Genomic DNA, 24,184 nt, shown 5'->3' with positions numbered 1-24,184 from the left:
ATAAACTTATTTTTCTTAAAATATAAAACAATACATAAACAATTAAAATTATTGCTGGGCATGGGTTGCTAAGCCTTTTAAAATTTTGTATGTGAAGGATATCAAACAAAAACTTGCTTAGGTGTTATACACATACAGTTGAATAACCAAAAAGCCATAACTAACTAAGATGTATGTAGGTTTAAAATAATATCAAACTCAGAGCAGACCAAAAGCACAATCTATCTCATTTGAAACATTGATCAAAAGCTTGGTAACCTTTTAAAAGGTTAAAATGACTTAGAAAACCACTTTGGAGACATTCTGAGCTGTTGATTGGTTATTCATGTTATGTACTGTAGTAAAAGTAAATGAGGGACCATTTCAAAAAATGAAAAGACTTGAACAGGACTACTATGTTTGATTCAGTATACAAGCCATATCTTAGCAAAACAAAACAGTGAGGTTCTTATTTTATATTCTAGCTTGTCAATATTAGTATTCTAACATCACAAACATGTAATTTTAAACAGTGCTGCATTCAACATACCATGTGATTCACTAAAATCTATATTTACAACATTAATATTTACATTTAAATTAAGAAGTTAATTCAAATATAACAATAAAGTTTGAATTATAATTTACAATTTGATTCTAAACTTATTGACATAAATTCATAAAATAGTGATTCAATAAAATTTTGAATGCACATTAAACACAATGACATGGTCTTTGACCTGTCACAAAAGGGTCAGGCCACGATAACACACAGCTTTAATAACTGAAGGCACCTAGCTTCACTTCATAATTCTAATTGGCTTACAGCTGCAAATAACTGAAGCACAATGAACATTGTTATGCATTGTTCCTTATTTAACAACCATCTCCTCAAAGCACTACACTCATCACACATTTCACACTTCTCTATTCTCTAAAGAAGCAAGTTTTTGGTCCAAGTAGAATGTTATAGTATTCTTGATGTGATTTTACATTAACTGCTCTATCAGTTCAAGTGAAATAGATTCATCTCCTGCTAATTAACATATTGTTCTTGATAATGTTATATATGTTACATAATCAAGTTAAAATATTTTCACTAGGTAAAATGAAATGAAAACAGTCTGTATTGATTCACTAAGATGTGTATTCATAAGTTTCCAAAAGTTTAAGTGCAAAAACAACCCAAAAAGGTCTACATTTTTGCTTAGTTTATGCATTATTTTAAATAAAAACAAAACACAAAGGTATACACTGTTAATACTATATGCAATTTACTGTCCTTTAAAATGTCCAAGCTACTAAGCTGGTATTTTTTGTTCCTAAGTAATTACATTATTCATGAATTTGTTTTTTCTCCATCAAATCAGATATTGTTCAATAATTTCATTGTCATAGCTTCCATGTATGACCATTCTACTTCAGAGACCTCCTACATTTGAGATCAGTGTCAATTATTGTGTGTGAATTCAGCTTACATTCCCATTAAAGGCATAACAGCTCTTGTGATGTTTTACTTTCCATGATTATCATCAGTATCAAACTGATATCTAAGAAGATACTTGAACTTTGATATGTGAGCTATAAAACTATTTTCTCCATAGAATAATTTAATACAACAAGTTTTTAAATGTATATTAACATAATGAAACATTTGTTCACTTCATACCAAAACAGAATCAATTAAAAGAGAAAAACATCACTACACCATTTTTACCCAAACAATATAATCAGAAACATGAATCTTTTTTTCTGGTTCTTAACTCATTTTGTAATTACCTATTTGGAAAATCTTAATGTTTCCAACTACAAATTTCAAAAGACAAAAGCCTTTTTTCACTTTTAGTTTATTGTCTCAACTGTTGCACAAATATAACAGAATATGTTTGGTGTATCTCAAAATGGTTGGTATGGGTATTAACAATTTTACTAATAAAGCACAGAACAACATTTAAACCTTCCTAGGTCATCTTCAAGTGGGTTTCTTGTCATCAAGAATATGTTTGGGTCATTTAAACAACTTCTTGTTGCCATAGCAATGGATAAGTGATATTGAAAAGAAAAAGATAATGTCAATATGCACACGAAAAACAAATAATATCCATAAATGCCATGCAGCCTGTTAACTGTTTATATACTAGTGGTGTATTTCTCAAGGATTACAGAACAATCAATAAGGCTCTCATTTCATAACTGATCTAGATATATCTACAGCCAGTGGTTATTAATATTTTAAGTACAGCAAAATGTGACCCAATTTCAATGAAAATGATTTACTTACGTAAACATACATATGATGTTTTGTGCAAAATCTGTATGTGATGAAGACAAATGGATATCATTTTTGGAATCTGTGTACAGAAATTACTGTAGAACACTGAAACATTTCAGGACAGTAAAACCACTGCAGACCTGTGTAATACCTCCTCTCATACTAAAGATTTATCCTGAAAAAATTTTCTCTTCTCTGCCTACCTAAGCACTGAAATGAATCTTACCTTGCTTACTCCATCCATTATCCCTCACTCTATTGTCCATAGCAAGTTAAATCTTCTCATTGTCCTCAATGTCAATGTACCTCCTATCACAGATCTGCATATAATCTCCCTGTTATTACTTTCTATTCACTTTTCAAAATAGTCCAAATTACCAGACTCAAAACTTATCATTTCATGGGGAAAGTGAGCAAGTGAGTGTGAGGTGTTATTGGAAGTACATTTTTTGTACAGAAAAAATTATCTTCCAAAACACTCCTCTGCTGACACAAAAACTAGCATCCTACACTGACAAAGTAAAAGGCCCAGTCTGAGTAAAACTTACATAGAAAGGATCTGTTTAGAAAAGGGGTGTGCAATAATAAGATATAGTAACACTCATCAGTGGGGTAAATACTACTTCTGGAACAAGTATGCTCTTCATCTGGACAATATGAGCTTTAATTCCTGGGCAGTAAAGGCTGACCAGTCACAGAGGCAGTACACTAACTCTAGAGAAAGAAGAGCAAATCAGTGCAAGAACTTTGGAGAACAGATGAATTAGAAGAAAAGTTTAAAGATGAAGGCATGTCCAATCCTGGCTGAGAACATATATGCTTACAGCCAAAGGGTGAGATATGCAAGACCAGATGGACAAGAGCTGGGCAATTCAGTATATTGCAAAAGCATCAACCTGAAACTTCCTTCATGAGAACAAATCCAGCAAGCAATTTGCAAATAAAGCATCTGAAGAATTCTATTGGGATGAGATAATTAATCAACCATCAGATTCATTACACCTGGAACATAACAAGAAAGGAGAAAATATGATGATCATGGGCCCGAAAGAGAAGATCCAATATCTGAAAAAGAGACACCTGAAGTGATTGTTCTTTACTTGAAAAAATAAGAGACCATAGTGGAATTGTTTGAGCCAAGCATTACAACATTCATTGCAAGAGCCTGAGACTTGGGTCCTTGAACTGCTACAAGCTAAGATGTGGAGGGAAGATATATATCTTCTATTTATAGGCCCTTAAATTTCATATATACACATTTCCTACACAGGAGCCCCATCTCTGGTAAAAAGCATCTGTGAAAAGATGTATCTTTGGACATGGGGATGGAAGAAGGTCACCTGTTTTCATGTTGTCCCTGTCCAACCACCAGCAAAGACTGAATGGGGTGGAAGCAGCAAACAGGATCATTTGACAATGCAACACATCCATGTAAATGATCCACTGTTTCCAAACAATGTAAAGGAATGAGTAATTTCAAGGATGCCCATCTTCCCAAAAGAGACAGTTGAATGTGCTGGTGGAGGAGCAGACAACTATATTAGAAAAACACAGCTGGACCTGACTAAGATGAAAATTGAAAAACAACCTTAAGTGGATGAGGTACTGTATGGGAGGAAAAAATAAAAGAGCTTGAAAGTGAAGTTCTGCTAAAGTGGTGGGAAAGAGCTATAAGAAGCCAGCTACCTATATTATGGTTACTGTAAATGTCCAATGATGAAGGATGATGTGAAAAGTATCTAATTATCTGGAAAAAAACTTATGGGGCAAATGTAAAACCAAATGATAAAGCACATAACTGAAAACCTGGTTCTTACACACCAAACAGGGATAATATTGTGAAGATTCCACAATCAGAATATGAAAACAGACACCAGCAACACTGAACTTTTAATGAATATAAAACAATAAGATTCAGCAATCTGAATACAAAGACAAGCATCAGTAGCATTGAATTTTGTCATCCACAAACCATCAAAGATATGACTCCACTATAAACCAAAGAAGCTGAAGGAGACAAAAAGGTCTGTAACAGACTGGCAATTGTTCATCTTTTTTGGTACCTTAAACACACAAGACATGCAGGAAAACATCCAGTATAAGACTGGGAAAAGCAAGCAGCCACTGTCAAAAGAAAAGACAGGAGATGAGTCACATTCACCCTAAATTCCATGGAATCTGAAATACCTGTAAAAAAACACATGAAAGATGAGAAAAAAAGTTTCTCTGACATCTCTAAAAGACAAAAAAGAAAGTCAAACTCCTTCAAGCCAAGCATCTCTTGCCAAAAGATTCCAGCAACAACTAACCAAAAAGCAAGGAGAGAGCAAAATCTGATAATGATAGCCTTACCAAAGCAAATGGCAGTAAATAAGATCCACTGAAAATTGAGCAAGAGACCTGTTACAGGCCTCAGATAACAACTGCAAAGAAGATAAACTGAGTTAGTTTAAAATGAACAGTGGTATTAGGCTTAGAACCCTAGAGTGAAAGAAAAGCATCTATCCTTAAGAATCTAGTACGAGTTCTGTAAATGATGGAAAGCTAAAGCACACTTATCCAATAAATAAGGAGTACAAGGCATCACATCACCCTTTCTTTCATGATCAGTAAATCTCTAAACATACACAGCAATGCTTCACAAAGGTAGAAAGGCCATATATCAGCCAAATGATTTTTCTCCAACAAAGAAGGAAAAAGAGTTGTAAGGTACAGGAGAAATACTCAAGACATAACAAACTTAATGTACTAGTTGTAAAAATAGTGCAGAAGACAGGATGAGTGTCTGAGGTTCATGATTAGCTGTTTGTCCAAATTTCCACCAGTATTCCCTTGATCCCCTACAATCTCAGTCTTTGATCTAACAGGAGACATTAAACCTCATATAAGACACCACCTCTGTGTATGAGGGGTTTGATGCCCTCTACAGAAGGGTGGGAGCTTCTTCCGATGCTTGGACAATGCTACACTCTAGTGGTAAGCGTAGAAGCACAAGGAAACTGCATGTCAAATGTGAATTTAAATTCATATCCAAAGTGTCTCAATATTTGTTTTCTTTTTGTTGTTGTTGCTAAATAAAAAAAAAAAATAGACAACTCAAGAATACACATTCTAGAATACAAAAAAGTATGTAATTCACTAGAAAGTAATGTTCCAAAACTACTATGTTTTATGTGACTTTCTAAGTAAGCTATACTTAGGATAAATGAATTTATATCGGATGTTTGGATCAGGAATATGATATCTGCACACAAAGAAACCAAGACAGACTATTATTGTATGGGTTAAAAGAAAAGCAGCTTAAAGGAGAATGTGTTCTTCCTATTGAATATAAACATGCCCATCAGCCATCTAAAGTTGGTTAGCAATCTCAAAAGACAAAAAAAGAGGAGGAAAGTGATTTTATGGTTAGAAACTGTGGAAGCCTATAATTGAAGTTAGAAAATCCTGACGTTGGGAGGAACTCTGATACATCATGTGCCATAAAAAAATCAGAATTTGTGAATCTGATTTTATAAAAAGTTAAAACTCAGCTAATATGAAATTTTGAAGTGTAGACTACATTATATACCACATTATTTGATATACATTGATAATAAAGTTGTTTAGATAAATTTTGATTTCAAAAGTTGGTGCACTTCGCAAAACAGCAAGGCCTGTATACAAAGTGTTAAACTTACAGAGCAAACCTGAATTCATGTACAGGTGTGTCCGTCATATTCTCCTCATTAAGATGGACAAGTAATTCTGGAAAGAGAATAAGAGAAATGATGTATCAGGTTAAGAGCAATTAATATGATGAGCTGGCACATGGCAAATTTACATGAATGACCTCAATATGATGGGCAGAAAGCATTAGGACACTGATCACGGTGCCCCAGGCAGACTGTATTGTGACATTATGTTAAACTGATGAATTAATTGTATGATTAATGTGCTCAATGATTAATCAGCAAATTTCACTAATCATGCTGCTCTATGAATCATCAATGGTTTTTCTTCAGATCTGAAACTAATTTAAATGGATAGCAATATACCTCAAATGTACCCAAGGTGTGCTACAAAATGTTCAATGGAATTACTGGCTTTAAATTTGCATGATTTTACATGTGTGAAATTATCCCAGACTGAATCAGAAAGCATCTTATTTAGAAAAAAAAGAAAAAGTAAATTAACAAACCACATCTTGTATCTTAAAACAGCATCATAATTAGTAATTCATCTTAAACAGCATCCTCATTAGTAATTCATCTTAAACAGCATCCTCATTACTAATACATCTTAAACAGCATCCTCATTACTAATACATCTGAAACAGCATCCTCATTAGTAATTCATCTTAAAAGCATCCTCATTAGTAATTCATCTTAAACAGCATCCTCATTACTAATACATCTTAAACAGCATCCTCATTAGTAATTCATCTTAAACAGCATCCTCATTACTAATTCATCTTAAACAGCATCCTCATTAGTAATTCATCTTAAACAGCATCCTCATTACTAATACATCTTAAACAGCATCCTCATTAGTAATTCATCTTAAACAGCATCCTCATTACTAATTCATCTTAAACAGCATCCTCATTACTAATTCATCTTAAACAGCATCCTCATTACTAATTCATCTTAAACAGCATCCTCATTACTAATACATCTTAAACAGCATCCTCATTAGTAATTCATCTTAGCTCTTTCATTATTGACTTAGTGGATTATATTCACTACATGACCCAAAAGCGATCATCAGTTTCCATATTATAATCTTTAATATTTTATGAATTTCCAAAATGTTTTAAAGCTTTTGGTAAACAAGTCTTCTGTAGAAAAAAAATAATCAAAATTTTTAATTAAGTATTTTTACCAAACACTTTTCCATAAATATATGAAGTCAGTGTGTTAACCACTCCAAGTGCAGTGATTTTTCAAGTTTAAACATAAATTTTTGTCTGAAAATTATCAAACATTCTTTCCATAATCTTTTAAAACTTCTGAAATAAATATGAAACTTTTTATTTTCTGGATAAACTTTATACCTTATTGGTTATTTTCTCTACCCTATATTTAAAGTAGGTTAGTTTGACCCACATGTAGACATCAAATATATTTAAAGGTTGTAAAATGCTAAAGTAGCACTGTTCTATCTTCTACAGCATTCACCATAAATTTTCAAATACTTCCCCTTAAGACTTCTGCTTCTAACCTTTTTACATCTATTTCCTATGTTCATCTGTGTTACTGACTAGAGTAGCAATACACTTATTATAAAGCATTTAATCACCATTCCTGCCATTATTCTGTTTCTGTCATGCCATAATACAACACTCCTGGTACAGCACAATTATCACTGAATTTATCATAGTTCCACTTCTGAAAATACAGTGGGAGAAAATTTAAAGGCTTTTCTATAGCACAGTGGTTGCAATAAGAATTGTCTTACATAATGAAAGTACAGGAAAAGTTTATGGTATGGCTGTGGACTAATCCAACAAACTTGGTAGATATTTGGATATCAGTAATCCTCCTAATGTGGTCTTAATTTAGCAGTGTAGGTGCACTAAATGTGTAAGTGCTTACAAACACGTGTGTGTATATATATAATTATTTATTTTTAAATACATAATTTTTAGTTACTACTCTCAAAATACAATACAATAAATAAAAACAATGAATTATGATACTTACAATGTTACTATACAGATTTGTACTCACACATCATGCTTGTTAAACCTTGCTATAAGCCTTGTTTATTCCCTCAAGAGGGAGAAGACTCAATTTTGTAAATTTCAATGATGCATTTTTAAAAAATTTCAATTATTATACTGGTAAATATAAAACCACTATACTTTACATGGTTTTCTAAGCCACATGTAGGTTTCAAAAATTTAATTTCTGTTCAGAGCAAGTAACTCAGACTTCATCTGTCAAATTCCAAGGTTCCCCTTCAAGCAAACTACAAAAAATTGTTCCATTTAAGTTGCTTGAAATGTGTTCTTCCATGCACTTAAGTAGGTGTGAGCAGACATGATGTTTCAAAGAATGTAGTGGGCAGGACTACCCTCAAGTTCACAAAATAAAATTTTATCTCAGCAACTCAAAATGATGGGAGGTTCTTATTTTACGTTCTATGTTGTAATTGCCTAAAGATTGAGTTTCTGGTTTGTTAACCACTATAGATATTGCATGGTATGTATAATAAAAAATATAATGTAATTATCCAAGACATATGCCATATGGTATACAAAAAAGCATATTTGGACATTTACTTTAAATATTTTATTTCAAATTAAGAAATTAAAACATACACATTAAAATTTGAATTACAAACTATACTTTGTTGTCAATTCTACTTATATATATTAATAATAAAGTTGTTTAAGTAAGTTTTGAAAATAACTTTAAATGTTCTGATGTGCCCTTTGACTGTCATTGAGAGAGGGTTAACTGCATGTGTGAGTAGTTGAATATGCTTTATGAAGGGCAAGCAGCTACTTTTTGACAAAGCATATGAGTACATTTATACCAACAAGATGTTTGATACTTTTCACTGTTATATGGGTCCAGTTTATTTCTCTTTAGTTAACTTATGTTCAAGGTTACTGATGATGAGTGGGATTTTCCAAAACTAGTATAACCCAATATCTGCTATTTTATGGCTGTATAACATGAACTGAATAGTAGCAATTGACAATTTCTTCACTTCACCTTGAGGTTTCTCTCAAAGTGAACATAAAGCATATTCACATCAGTGTGTATGATAGTAACATAGGATATAATTTCTGAATATAGTGCCTCTGTTAATAATTATTTTTAAATTTCAATATATATCTATTGTTGAGTTTTTCTAAAGAACTTCAATATAAGTTAGCAAATTCAGATGAGTCATTCAAAATGTATCTAATTTATTCAAGTAGTACCCTTTACCCACAATAATAACAATAATTATGCTACTTTTATGAGATTTAGTTGTGACCATATTTTTTAAAATTTTTCATTACCAACATTTCTTTTCTACCTGGAATTACAGATGAAATTTTTAAATCATTGTTACTGAGTGTTATTTCAACATTTAAAGACAAGATGGTGATACCTATGTAGCTAAGATATCCAGATATAATGGATAAAAAGGCAAGGACAGAAGAAAGAACTTGCAATAACTTGAAAAATGGAAAATATCTAATGGAGAGGGAGCAGATATTCCAGAGAAACCTCTCAGTGTTCATGTAAAGATCCTCAGACAGGAGATGGATCGAAGAGAGGAACAAAAGTCATTATGGTAAGACAAAAAGAGAGGAATACTGGGCATTGGTGAGATGAATGGGAGATTTGGGTTCCACACACCAAACAGACAAAAACTAAACCTAACCAATGATGGCCCAGATGTGGACAATTTGCCCAATGATAAGAGAGGTCAAAGTGATCCAAAGTCAACAACAGACAAGGCACACTGACATCATCGTCTAATTTGGAGGCAAAATGCTCTCCTGTTGGTGGAGAAATGATACATGATGATTTACATGAATCACATATTGCAATCTTTGATTCTAATATGGATGTGTGGAAGACTTGTGGCATGCATTACAAAAAAAGTTTCTTATAAACAGCAGCAAAAAATTAAAAAAGAACAATCTTGTTAGTAGAGGGAAGTACTTTTTCAAAATGTTGATTTATCATAATGCCTAAAATAGTGTTAAAACATTGGCTGTAATGCACCCCACCAGATAATTAGGTTTGAAAGCCAAATTTATTTTTGTGGCATGTGATATGGGAATACTGTGACTGCTCCTTGACACCTTTTGAATATTTAATTTTATTCATATCTAATTTATCATGAGGCAACCAATGCAATAACAATATACAGTGGTACCTCGGTTCTCGAACAACTCCCTTCTCAAACAATTCAGTTTTTGAACATATTGTTTGAGAAAAAAATGTCTTGGTTGTCAAACATAAACTTGGTTCCCAAACCAAGCTGTCAGGGCCCAAACCCCCAAAATAACCCGAAGGACCCTTCGACCATTTTCAGCCCACGCCAAGATTGCCTGAAACATTTTACTCGCACCTATTGCTCAGTCCACACCCCCACTAAAATCTCCTGTGAACATTCTCGTTTTTTTTCTAAACATTATGATTAAATAAGCCACCATGGGGTCAAAAAAGGATAATTAAAGCAGCAAACCAAAAAGAAAAGTTGTTAGAGCCACAATAGAGGTGAAAAAAGATCTCATAGCGAAGTATAAGAGTGGTGTTCGCGTGTCTGACCTTGCTACACAGTTTGGTATGGAGAAGTCTACAGTCTGCACCATACTGAAAAATAAAAAGGTCATCAAAGGAGCTGATATTGCAAAAGGAGTGACAGTGCTTACAAAACAAAGATCACAAACAATGGAAGAGGTAGAAAAATTGTTGTTGATTTGGGTAAATGAAAAACAGTTAGCTGGTGATAGCATTTCTGAAACCATCATTTGTGAGAAAGCAAAGCAGTTGCATGCTGACCTCCTGAAAAACACCCCTGGAACAAGTGCTGATACAAGTGATGCCTTTAAGGTTAGTAGGGGGTGGTTTGAAAAATTTAGGAAGTGGCATACATAATGTGGTGAGACATGAGGAGGGTGCCAGTTCTAACAAAGACGCTGCTGATAAATTTGTTAGGGAATTTAAGGACTATGTAGAAGCTGAGGGTTTTATTCCCCAACAAGTGTTCAACTGTGATGAGACAGGTCTCTTTTGGAAGTAAATGCCAAAGAGGACCTACATCACCAAGGAGGAGAAGTCACTGCTAGGACACAAACCAATGAAAGACAGGCTAACTCTACTGTTATGTAGTAATGCAAGTGGGGACTTAAAACTTAAGCCTTTGCTTGTGTACCATTCTGAGAACCCAAGGATTTTAAAGAAAAATAATGTCCTGAAAAGTAAACTAAATATCATATGGAGGGCTAATGGTAAAGCATGGGTAACCAGACAATTTTTTATGGAGTGGGTCCATGAAGTGTTTGCCCCAAGTGTAAAGTATTACCTTACAGAAAAACAGTTGTCACTCAAGGCCCTTCTTGTGATGGACAATGCACCTGCTCACCCACCAGGGTTGGAGGACGGGTTGGTAGAGGAATACAGTTTCATTCCAGTGAAGCTCTTGCCCTCTAATACGACTCCTCTCATTCAGCCCATGGACCAACCAGCAGGTCATATCAAACTTTAAGAAACTCTACACCAAAGCAATGTTTCAAAGGTGCTTTGAAGTGACCTCTGACACAGAGTTAACCCTAAGAGAGTTCTGGAAAAATCACTTTAATATCCTCCATTGCTTGAGGATCATAGACAAAGCCTGGAGGGAAGTGTCTCTGAGGACTATGAACTCAGCCTGGAAAAAATTGTGACCAGACTCAGTAGCAGATAAACACTTTGAAGGCTTTGAGGCTGAGCCTGTTGTCGAGGATATTGTCTCACTAGACAAGTGTATGGGCTTGAATGTGAGTGTTGATGATGTGGAGGAGTTGGTGGAAGACCACAACACTGAGGTCACCACAGAAGAACTCCAAGACCTTCAGAAGGAGCAGCAACAAAAGGCAACTGAGGAAGTGTCTTCAGATGAGAAGGAGGGAAGGGAGGATGTTCCTAGTTCACTAATCAATGAAATGTGTGGAAAATGGAGAGAGTTACAAAGTTTTGTGGAGAAATTTCACCCTGACAAAGCTGTGGCAAACTGCAGCATAAACCTTATCAATGACAATGCCATGTCTCACTTCAGAAACATTTTAAAATGCAGGCAGAAACAAACGTCATTAGACAAGTTTTTAGTGAGAAAAAAGTCCAGTGAGTCTCAAGCAGGTTGTAGTGGTGCAAAGAGACAGAAATGAGAAAGAACCCCAGAACAAGAGTTACCTGACATTTTTATGGAAGGTGACTCCCCTTCCAAACAATAATAACCCTCCTACTCTCCATGTTCCTCACCACCTTTCACTTATGCCATCAGCTCTCCTCAGCACAGGTAAAGTGCAGTTAAATTTTCATTTATTGTGTTTTTAGTTTTTGTGGTTGATTTTATGCATGTAAAACTGGTGCGGTTTTCGAACAAATCTGCTTTCGAACAGCCTTCTGGAACAGATTAAGTTCGAGAACTGAGATACCACTGTATATTGTTTGAAAATCTGAAAAAGATTCTACAAAATAAATTAACAGTTTCAACCTTCAAAATTATTCATAAGCTCTAATTTAATTTAATAATTAGAAAATTATGGAATTATTCCATATTTAAAGTTTGTCTTTGACTTTTTTAAAACCTGTACCAATAAGGAAGTGTCTTCCATAGTTTATAACTTAGCTATAGAATTTTAAGTAAAACCCTGAGTCACCACTCCACTAAAACTAACAATAAATGTTACACATTTCATCATAATAGTAGATCTGAGGAGCTAACAGCAGTATGATAAATAAAGATAACAAAAAAAAACAACTCCCCTACAGACAAAAAAATAATGAATAATATAAACCTCCTCATTCATAAATATAAATAATATTGTAGAGGATAAGCTTCAGGCTTTATTGAATCTAAAACTGAATAAATAACTAAGATGCAACAATTTACATTTACACATTTAGAATATAACAATGCCATCACTGGCTTTCACTTGGAAACACTGTTGTTCATGTTTTGATGCATTTCTAGGTCCTTCAATATTAAGGGAGGTTAAAATAATGATTATTACGTGTAAATTTATTGTTTTAGACTCTAAGTTAACTGAGCTTTTAAACATTCATTTCTTTTTTTGTGATAGATGTTAGCAATATTTCCATTCCTAATCATTCAACTGAAAATACTGAAATATATCTGGATCCTGTATATATCAATCCCTTGGTAAGTAGAAATATCAAAGAGACTAAAAGCATGTAAAATAACATGGCCTGATAAGAATTTCCTCAAAATTTCCCAGGATGTCAAGAGTATGTATTTTAGCATTTCTCTTTTAATATTGGTAAGTTAACATATAGCCTGCTATTTTTAAATGAGAATATAATAATTGCTCTGCAAATTACAGCTCAGTTAATTTTACTTCTGTAGTGGGTAAAATTATAGAATGTCTTACAAAAGAAGCTTTACAAAATCATCTTCTGAAATATATTATAAATGATAACTAACATTAGACTTGGGAAGTTTGTCCAATTACCTATGAGCATCAAACTGCTTTCATGGAATCAATAAAATTCCTTAAATCAATTAATGTTACAAATATTTGTGTTTCTGATTATTGCTGTTTTTCATTATTTTAACTATTCAAGTATATGACATATTGTTGTTATGATTTCCCATTATTACTTTAACTCAACATTCATCAGCATAACTAATAAATTTCATGACTTGTAAAATCAAAACTAGTGTTTCCAATTGTTATTAATATTTTCAGTTATTCTAACTTCAAGTCTAATATGAGAATAATCAACTAATTCATTGTAATTGATTACTGAATCCAACAATTAATGGTTTATCAAATTTAACTAATTGCTTATCTCTAGTTAAAATGGATTGTATACCAATGAAAATCTTGATTTACTAATTATTTCAGAAGTAGTTATCTTTTTAAAAAGTAAGAATAGCCAAACTGAAACAGTGGCAGGAACCAGAATCACAAGAACCACTGGTTTGTTAAAAATTGTGTTCTTATAAAGGAACATACCAATCTAGGCCACAACAACAGCAAATGTTATCAAACAGAGCTGAAGAGAATCCAAAACCAAAGTAGATTCAGTGGACTGAATTCATGAGAAACCAAGTGGAGACAAGCATCCTCACAAGATACTAAACCAACAGCAGGGTAACTCTTTGTCCTCATCTCCCCTTAAATAATAGAGTTAAACAATATGTATTTACCTGTAGAATTATCACATTTTCAGATGGAATCACAAGTGGCAGCACAACTGGTAATTGAGGCCAAATCACAATGCATCACCTTTACAAATGGAGAATGCAGAGTAAATTTGCATAAACTAGGAAGACTCAAGAATGGACTCTACCATTCAGAGACAGTGTAATGCCATCATCAGATAGACAAATGAAAATAAATAATAAAACAGAAAAGTGTTTCCTGTCCTCATTGCAACTATGAGACATATGAAAAACAGTTGTCCCATCTCCAAGATACCAAATATTATTGAAAAACATGAATGCATAGACAAAAAAGGTAACCCAAAAGCCACCAGAATGCATTTCATTTTCATTTCATAAGAGAAATGCCTTTTGATGGGCCATCAGCATAAGTGATGGAATTTGGCTTGTGACAACTGCACGTGTATATATATATATCATGTAAAAGTCTTAACTGAACTCTTTCATTCAAAGTCTTATTATAAGGTAAAACTTGGTTGCCTTATAAGCAACTGATCCAAATTCATCTCATATGCAAAGTTCCCTCTATTCAAATTTACCAGAATATCACCCAGCCCATCAGCAACCAATATCATATGGGAGTTGGAAACAGGATCATATAATTTTCACTGAAGTTCATTAGATTGGAAGGTATCTCATACTTCCCCTTCCTCTAAATTTATGAATTAGGCACATGATAGCAATGTCAAACACTGACTGAGTGGTCTGGAAACTTGACATCAAGTGTCATAAAGATGTCTTTGTTATGTAAACCATCTTATTCAAAATCATATTGACAGGAGCCACACCTAGTGCAATAACATTCTTGAAGTAATAAAAATCATCAAGGGATAAGAGGAAGAACCATATTAATCTGTAAGTACCTACACACCATGATCCACAACATGAATGGAGGAAAAAGTGTAATTGCATGAGGAAATAAAGCCACCTGTGATACACATGTATGGACTTAATGTGTTCAGTTCTAAATCCAAATGCCAGCTACTAAGAATTGACATCCACATGGAGGTAGGATGAGAGATCCCAATCAAAGGTAAGAACTCAGTTTTAATAGTTTACTCCAATTATACATAGTGGAGGTCATCTTGTCATCTACATCAACAAAACACCACTGCCCTGCTCTAAACTGAATGATTTCTATTATGTTATATATGTTTTTTTAATCATCACACTTAGGAGATTTAAAAGAAGTAATACAAAACTGAAAACTAGGTAGGGGATTAACAGATAACTGAATGATATAAAATGAAGGGAAAAAAGTCTCCCTGACAGTAAGCTAAGGCAAAAAGAATTAAAGACTGTATAGAGCAAGGTTTGCAAGTACCGACTCTCAAAAATGAGTCAAAAAAGGATCATCGTGAAAATATGACAGAAGAAGGGGACTATACTGTGACACATCTTTACAAAACTCAGACAGACCTAGAAGATTCTGCAGAAGAAGTCTGAAAGATATGCCATGACCAGACAGAGGAAAACTTTCAAAATCAAGGTCACTTGAAATTGGTCCACCCATTGTAGGAGGAAGGTGAGCACTATTGAGAGCAGGTGGGGTGGACACTAGCTCTTAAAGGCCCTCACAAACAAAAATGAAATGCTTGATATTTTGTAAATGTTAAGAAACTGTTGGTGAAAGAAACATAGACAGTTGATTTATGTCTTGAAAAAAACAAGTCAGACAGCCTAATTATCAATTAACTTGTAGGTAAAACAAAAATAACATTTGTTAAGTCTAATTGAACAATGAAGGACAGAGGATGTCACTAAGCTTTAAAATAAAATCTTAACCTAACAACAAATGTATACAACATTGGCAAAACGTGTTTTTGCAGACCCCATCTCACTGATTCCACACAAACCAAGCTAATATGAAATATAAAAGATAAATAATAACAAAAAGGAAACAAACATTATATTTTATGAAATGAAGTGTGTATTAACAATAATGTGTGTGATGTATGAAAGAAAAACAATATAGTTAAATTAATAATAGATGTATCAGTGAGATGAATTACAGGCAATTCTAAAATAACAAATGGTATAGGGCAAAGGATACAACTAGGCCTAATTTCAAACCTGATCTTGATTATAAGTATTGACCAATCAAACAAAATTTATGTTATGGAACTTAAATGACTATAGACATTAATGCTAACAATAAAATTATTCAAAACCATAACAGTATAACATCTTATCATCCCAAAGTCAGCAGAACATATCTTAAAATGAGTTGGTTCATTGAATGATCAGTCTATTGATGAAGTAAAGCTGATAATTTACCTGTTGAGTACCATCACCAGAAGTCTGTAAGTGTGCTGATAAAACTTGTAACCTCCAAATTGAGAACTTAGAATTCAGAATTCAAAATAAATAACCCAATACAACTATGTTAGCAGAAAGAAACAAGTTTTTGTAATGAAGTAACAAGTTCCATAACTAGTTCGAAATATATAATTCCATTTCAGAAAAACTCAAATTACAAAAACAAATGTTTAGTATTATAAAAAGTAAATGTGGTGAGAAAAACTGATACAAAGATATGAGAAGAAAAGAAAACAAATTAAATGGTACAAACACTGCTGAGAGATAAGTGACAGTTTAGTACAATTGAAGAGGTTTCATAAAACTATATACTATCTTCACTTTGATTAAAAAAACATTCCACAAACCTTTTCACTCTGTGTTACTGGAATATAAAAATTAATTTTCACCACATATAATTATAAGCAACTCATTTATTTAAAACTGCTAAACAGATAGTTTTATTTAACATATATATATATACACACACACACATATATACATATACAAGTTTGAAATCCATCTTATATTAATTTATATATATATTATACCTTTCTTTTGGTGATCTCCTTTACTCATTCAAGCACTTACACCAGAAAGGTCTAACATAAACATAACCTAACAGCTTTGTTATGGTTGAGTTAAATATAATGAAGTTTACCATGTCTTGTCCCAACAAAGTTATTTCTTTCCCAATAATGCAGCAACATCATAATTCAAATTAAATAAAGTAAGTATTTTGCAAGTTTGGAAAAAAACAAACCACAATCATTATAGTACACTAAAATCTGATCACATTAAGGCATTAATTTAAACTTTTAAGTCTATCTGTCACCATGTACTGGCACATTATTTATATTTCGATCATGTTTTGCAAGACCTGAGAGGGTCAAGGTGCTACCTATCTCTCTTTGCTACACACCACATAATTTCCATTTTCTCAAATAAATGTGATATGAGTATTCATGAAATAAAGGCACAAACACTATGTTATCGACACTGATTTTATTTCACAATTTTGGATCTTGTCAAACCTATAGCATTTAATGTCATTCACCACTTAGTTTTATAGCATAATAATCCATAAAGTTAAAATGAAATGTCATATTTCACCAAATTGCATTGTTTTACATAAATACCATGCAAATACATTTACGTTATCATAATCTAAAGACAGTCACAAATCAATACAAAATAGGCTTGTGTTAAAATCACATGGTTTGATTAAGGACCAGTTTGTTTCAAACCTTTTAATTTTTTCCTAAGAATTACTTTCTACACATAATACACAGAAATGTTCAGAAAACTTGCAAACATTAGTGTTTTTATTCTGAGTGTACTACACAACTATCCTTTGTCAACAGAGTTCTGTATTCCAGCAGAGTTAGGCCATAAACTTATTGCAAAATCATCCTGAAATGATCAGAACTGAAATCCCTGGAAATAGTTAATTTCAAACTGATACTGCAGACATGTATTTTAGGTTATAAGTGAGCTTATAAAATGTTATAATATGTACATGATGATAAGTGCAAGATATTTTTGACAATGGTGAAATGTAGATCAATGCTGTGTTGTTGATTCTGATACTCACTGATAAATTCAAAGTGTTTTTTATAGCTTTTATTATGGGGTTGTTTTCTATATTTGCATCTCACCACCTTGTTATAGTCAGTATTTGGTTGTATTATGCAAAACTGCAAATAATGAGGTACTATTTAGACCTCTTATTCCCTTCTTTATGGTTTGGAAGTTTACTATCAAATGCTATATTACAAAATTAAATAGGGCACATATACAAACACTAATCCTTCTTTCTTCTTTTCAGGATCACGTCCATGAATATTATACAGTAGTATTTAGTGCTCATTTGTCAGTTCTCTTCACTTGATCATTACACACTAGGGAACATTTCCACAAACAAATCATTATCTGATCACATTATGGAAGTGTAATTAACATAAAATACTTTTAAATACACTACTGATAATTTAATCTAAATGATGTATTTATTGCCTAGTGAAGATGAATTTTTTCTTATAATAATACTGAATAGTACAAGATGCTCAGGACTATTCCTGTCACTGTGACTTCCTTTATCAGGATCTGAGACAGTTTAAAAATTATTGACAAAGCAAGCAATAGCAAATCTAAAAATTGTGTTTCTGTGTAATGTCTAGATGGGTATTTGGTCATTGTGCACAATCTAGCAGGGTCAGACGATTCAGAACATTTATTCCTTCCTTGACTATTGTGTGATAAATTGTCCAATGCTGTAACTGAATCCACTAAATCAGGGCTTGAATGCAATGTAATAACACCTGAGTTTAAACACTAATTCTACTTCCCTCTTCAGGGCCATGTCCATGGACAAAATGTTTACAGCATGTAATATTATTTCTCTTCATGTGATAATTTCACTCATAAACAGTTCCATAGCAAACCACTTTTTTCACTTGAAGTAATTATTATACACATATTTCATACATACAACCATTTTAAATACATATTTGATACCTAATTCTTAGAGATATATAGTCTAGTGCAGGTGGACTTTTTCTGATGATAAAAACTGAGTAGAGAAAGACACTTACGACTATACTCACCAGAAATGATTTAAAATGAAACCTACTATTCTGTCATGAATTTATTTTATATTAGTGTAGTTATGCATAAATGTTTGTTCTTTGATGACATAAGAAAACACAATATATCAAATATCAAACTTGTTAATGTCACACAGACTGTCATGAATGCTTGCAAAAGTGGCAAGACATAGAAACTTTGTATAAGGATTACCATACAAAATCTACACAAATTACTGAAGCTACATACAAAAGTACAGAGTTCACCTCTAATCACAGAGGGTTTTTTTTTAGACTTGTTAACAGCGAGAAGAGCAAAGACAGTAGGATACATCACCCAATCAGAGGATGCATTCTTTACCAACCAACAAAGTAATCCATGACAGGGTACATAAAGTGCCATCTGTATTTATTTGTATCATTCTTTCTGGTGAAGTCTTTCTATTAAAATGTAAAAGAAGTGAATATAAATTTGTATTCCGTTCTGTGTTACTAACAAACTTCACTCATATGTCACAAATCGGATCAATCATCTTATTCTTTATTCGATGCTCTTGTATTTAAGGCAACCTTTGTAGTTTGCTATATTATTTTGCTGGCACTTACAATATATAAATGTATTATCTTATTTTACATTATTTTATGTAATGGTCTCCACCACAGCACATGCAATATGGAAGAGATTTAAAAGCAGCTCCTACTGTTTGTTTTTGAACTCATGGTGTAAGCACTTGCAACCCCGTTTCATCTGTTTTCAACTCTGTTTACTATGGTTGTGTTTATTTTACTTGCAGTGTTCAAAAATACGTGAAGTCATTTTTGTGTTCTTTTAAACTGGTTTCCATTTTTCTGCTTGTTTCTCCAACATAGAAGCCATAGCAGTTGTTGCACTGTATTTTATAAATAATGTTGGTGTTGTGTTTGTCAGTGTAATTTTTACATTGTATGGACTTCAGTTTTGTACCTGGTTTCTGAATAAATCTGGTGTTAATGGAATGTTGTGTTTTAAGGTTTCTTAAAACCTTAAGTGTAAAACAAAAGTGTAAACTTTTGTAGTTTGTTGTATCTTGGGATTTATTATTGTTTGTTTGTTGTTGATCAGGGGTGTGAATACAATTATTTCAATGGTTTTTGGAGAAAATTTGTTGATGTTGATGAAGTGTTGTTTTACTTTGTTGATTTCACTGTTAATTTTATTGGGTGAGCATAGTTTTATGACTGTGTTTATTTGGTTTCTTAACATGTTGAGTTTTGTTTTGTTTCATGTTCTGAGTCCCAAGGAATATATAGTCATATAATATTTTCAGTTGTTAAATTTATATATATTATTATATTTCCATCAGTCAATTCTTTTTCAGTCTGTGTTACAGATAAAGTAAATTAATATAATACAGCTATGCTCCTGTTAGGGTCATTGCTGTTTAATCTGTTGGACCTCAAAGAATTATAACCAGAAAGTTTAAGTGTTATATTTATTGAAAAAGTTTCAGTTATGATTATCATATCAGTATTTCTTTAACTATTAAATCTTTGATCTCATGCCTCTTCGAAGCAAGACTACCCTGGATGTTAACATGTTGAGCTGTGAATGTTCATTTTTGAAAATGTTCATGAATCGTTGTACTTCATGTGGGATAATGGGTGCTACATGTCTTTTGGTTATGCTTATGATGTAATCAAGTTTGTTCTGCAGATGTTGATGTTCTGTGATAAAAGTCCACATATGATTTGTTCATAGCCTAAATGACTCTCCTATTTTCTGCTGTGCTGTTACTATTATTTCTTCTTACTATAAGTTGTTGTATATTTGGGTTGTAGGTTGGTTCTGTATCTGTTTTTTCATAACTTTTGTAAGTGTTGTTATATTTGTTGCATGACTGGTGTTCAAAGTAGTTTTTGGTATGTTTTGTTGTTTGTTTAGTGATTAGTTTTACAACTTTGTGTTTTAACATCTTTGTATTTTTGGCAACTTTTAACATTTGCCATTTTGTGTTGTTAACAATTACAACATAGTGCATTTCATTTTCTTTTATTATAATTTGTAATGTGGTGATCATCACAGCAACCCTGTGGAAGAGGTTTACATGCAGCAGCCACATGACCATAGTACTGGTGATAAAAACATTGTGTAATTATTACAAAAGATCTGTTAGTTTCTTCCAAATCAAACCTCTGGTACTAGAGTCTGATATTTCATTACTTTATGGTGATCACATAATAGTTTGAATTAACTGCTGAAAATGTAAATCAAGCACATAAAAGCAGCATTCAGAACTAAATCTGCACAAATAACAATTTCAGCCACTAATTCATATCCAACACAGAGTACATACAATGATAAAATTTGGAGACAGCTTAAATGGGTAGTAAAAGAAACTGTTACAAATTTTATGAAAAAAGTGTCTTTCACTACCTATTCAAGCCACCTTTAAAGTTTATAATTTTCTAAAAATTGGGTTTCTTCTCCTCAACATCACACGTTACTTTTAAAAACACCGGTAACATTTCCATTTGAAAACTGTTTAATTTTCATAAGAAAACGTACTCAAAATGGCATCAAATCGACCGTGTTCTCACACTTGAACTTTGAAAAGACAACTAAATTTGTACAAAACTGGCGGTAATTTCGACTTTGAGCATGATTTGACTGAAAAAGTACGCGCCTAAAATATTAGTATTAGTTATAAAACATATTAACATTCATAAATAGTATTTAAATGTTCAGTTTTAAATATAGATTTATATTTTTTCAAGCTAAAGTTTATTTTAACTCACATCATTATCTCTCTTCCACAATATTCCTCCTACCTCGGTAGCCATCTTTCATTTACAGACTAACTTGTAAAAGCATGGACCACATCTATCAATTATTCACATTTTTATTTTAAAAAATATATTTTTGTATGTGTGTATGTATCAGACAAGGGTATTAGAGGTTTAGTTATTTTATTTTGTATTACAACTTACGTATGTTTTTTGACAAAAGATTTCGCCTTCAGTACATTTCAGTATTGTGTAACAATAAAAAAGATTGCGTTTCAACGTTTAAAAACGTTGATTAATGATTGTTGTTTTTTTTAATTCACGCAAAAGCTACTCGAGGGCCATTTGCTCTAGCCGTCCCTAATTTAGCAGAGTAAAATTAAAGGAAAGGCAACTAGTCATCACCGCCCACCGCCAACTCTTGGGCTACTCTTTTACCAACGAATAGTGAGATTTACCGTCACATTATAACGTCCCCACGGCTAAATTACACTTGAATTACAAGTCGAGTGCCTTAACCACCTAGCCATGCCGAACCTGATAAATGATATAGATATTTAGGAAATTTTCCATATATTGATGCCGTAAAATTGTTTCCTTATTTCCCATGCTGTAATTTGTAGCTGTTTTGTTTTTTTGTTGTTGTTGTTCTTACAGTTAGAGGCCCATTTTTACAGTTCATCTAAACTGTTCCCCGCTGGGAGAGAGGTAAGTCTATGGATTTACAACGCTAAAATCAAGAGTTCGATTCCTCTCGGCGGACACAGCAGATACCCCGATGTGGCTTTGCTATAAGAAAAACACATACACTCAACTAAATAATGACAAGTTCGTCTTTTTTTATGTCCTTAACATGGGGATATGTTTATTTAGTTTTGTTTTATTATTATTGTAAAGTTGTGAATAAAGTAACGACTTGTTTTTGTTTTTTTTGTCATTGTTGTCTTCTTCGTTAAGAAAGATTTAACGTATGAATTCGACCATTACAATGTTGGGACGTTGTTGTTTTTAAAATACTAAGTTATACAATTTTGTTAGGTTTATTTATTTGTTGAATTGTTGTTGTTTTGAAGTAAGCACAAAGCTATACAATGGGCTATCTGTGCTCTGCCCACCACAGGTGTCGAAGCTCGGATTTTAGTGTTGTAAGTCCGCAGATATACCGCTGAACCACTGGGTTGAATTTTATCCAAAGCTACTCGAGAGCTATCTGTACAAGCAATCCCTAATTTAGAAATGATATCACAGAGGAATTATAACTAGCTAGTCAAATAAGTCACAATATTTTGTTAAGAAAAGGCCCGGCATGGCCAAGCGTGTTAAGGCGTGCGACTCGTAATCCGAGGGTCGCGGGTTCGCATCCCGTCGCGCCAAACATGCTCTCCCTTTCAGCCGTGGGGGGCGTTATAATGTGACGGTCAATCCCACTATTCGTTGGTAAAGGAGTAGCCCAAGAGTTGGCGGTGGGTGGTGATGACTAGCTGCCTTCCCTTTAGTCTTACACTGCTAAATTAGGGACGGCTAGCACAGATAGCCCTTGAGTAGCTTTGTGCGAAATTTAAAAAAACAAAACAAACAAATTGTTAAGAAAATATTTGATTTATTTATTTGTTGAATTTCATCCAAAGCTACTCGAGAGTTATCTATACAAGCAGTCCCTAATTTAGAAATGATATCACAGAAGAAAGATAGCGAGTCAACTCCACCTATCGTCAACTATTGAATCAATATTTTCCTATGAATGGTAGTATTGACCTCATATTTTATTGCTTCCGCGGCTTAAAGTGCGAGTCTTAGTAATGGGGTACAAACTCGACACTCGAGCGCCCAAAATACCGTTATCTTCTTGCAGTCCCCCGCTAGTACACCAGTAAGTCTAGGGATTTACAACGCTAAAATCAGGAGTTCGATTACCTTCGATGGACTCAGCAGACACAGATAACCTGATGTGGCTTTGCTATTAGAAAACATACACACATCTTCTTGTTATACTTTATATTCTAAAATGATACTTATTCTATATTTGTGCAGTTTTCACATAAAACGAGTTCGAGAAATTTATTAATTTTATTCCTTTCTAGCTGCTGTTGTTCTTTTGTTATTATTGAGTGGATAATATCAGTTCGTTCTTGTGAAGGCCCGGCATAGTTAGATTTTTAAGGCATTCGACTCATAATCTGAGAGTCGCGGGTTCGAATCCCCGTCACACCAAATGTGTTCGTCCTTTCAGCTGTGGGAGCGTTATAACGTGACGGTCAACCCCACTATTCGTTGGTAAAAGAGTAGCCGCCCTAGAGTTAGCGGTAGGTGGTGATGACTAGCTTCCTTCCCTCTCGTCTTACACTGTTAAACTAGAGACGACTAGCCATCGTGTGGCTATGCGCAAAATTCCAAACAAACAAGC

The 24,184-nt window shown here is 33.2% G+C and overlaps 1 protein-coding gene across 4 annotated transcripts in view; it reads right to left on the bottom strand.

The window, feature by feature from the left end:
- LOC143240168 (survival motor neuron protein-like) overlaps nucleotides 1–21,919 on the bottom strand; it is a 48,196-nt gene extending 26,277 nt beyond the window's left edge. For 3 of the 4 annotated variants that reach the window (XM_076482160.1, XM_076482192.1, XM_076482171.1), the window contains exon 1: nucleotides 21,793–21,919. In XM_076482160.1, coding sequence (XP_076338275.1) covers nucleotides 21,793–21,837 — 45 coding nt within the window. In that variant the 5' untranslated portion in view covers nucleotides 21,838–21,919. Of the gene's footprint in view, nucleotides 1–5,931; nucleotides 5,999–21,792 lie in introns of all 4 variants that reach the window. The other variant, XM_076482182.1, reaches the window with a different exon arrangement.
- Between the last annotated feature and the right edge of the window lie 2,265 nt (nucleotides 21,920–24,184).

Source organism: Tachypleus tridentatus, chromosome 2 (genome assembly GCF_004210375.1).
Source record: "Tachypleus tridentatus isolate NWPU-2018 chromosome 2, ASM421037v1, whole genome shotgun sequence".
In the NCBI taxonomy this organism is placed as follows: domain Eukaryota; kingdom Metazoa; phylum Arthropoda; class Merostomata; order Xiphosura; family Limulidae; genus Tachypleus; species Tachypleus tridentatus.
The sequence above is the reverse complement of the archived record's forward strand: the minus strand, read 5'-3'. Positions and strand labels throughout refer to the sequence as shown.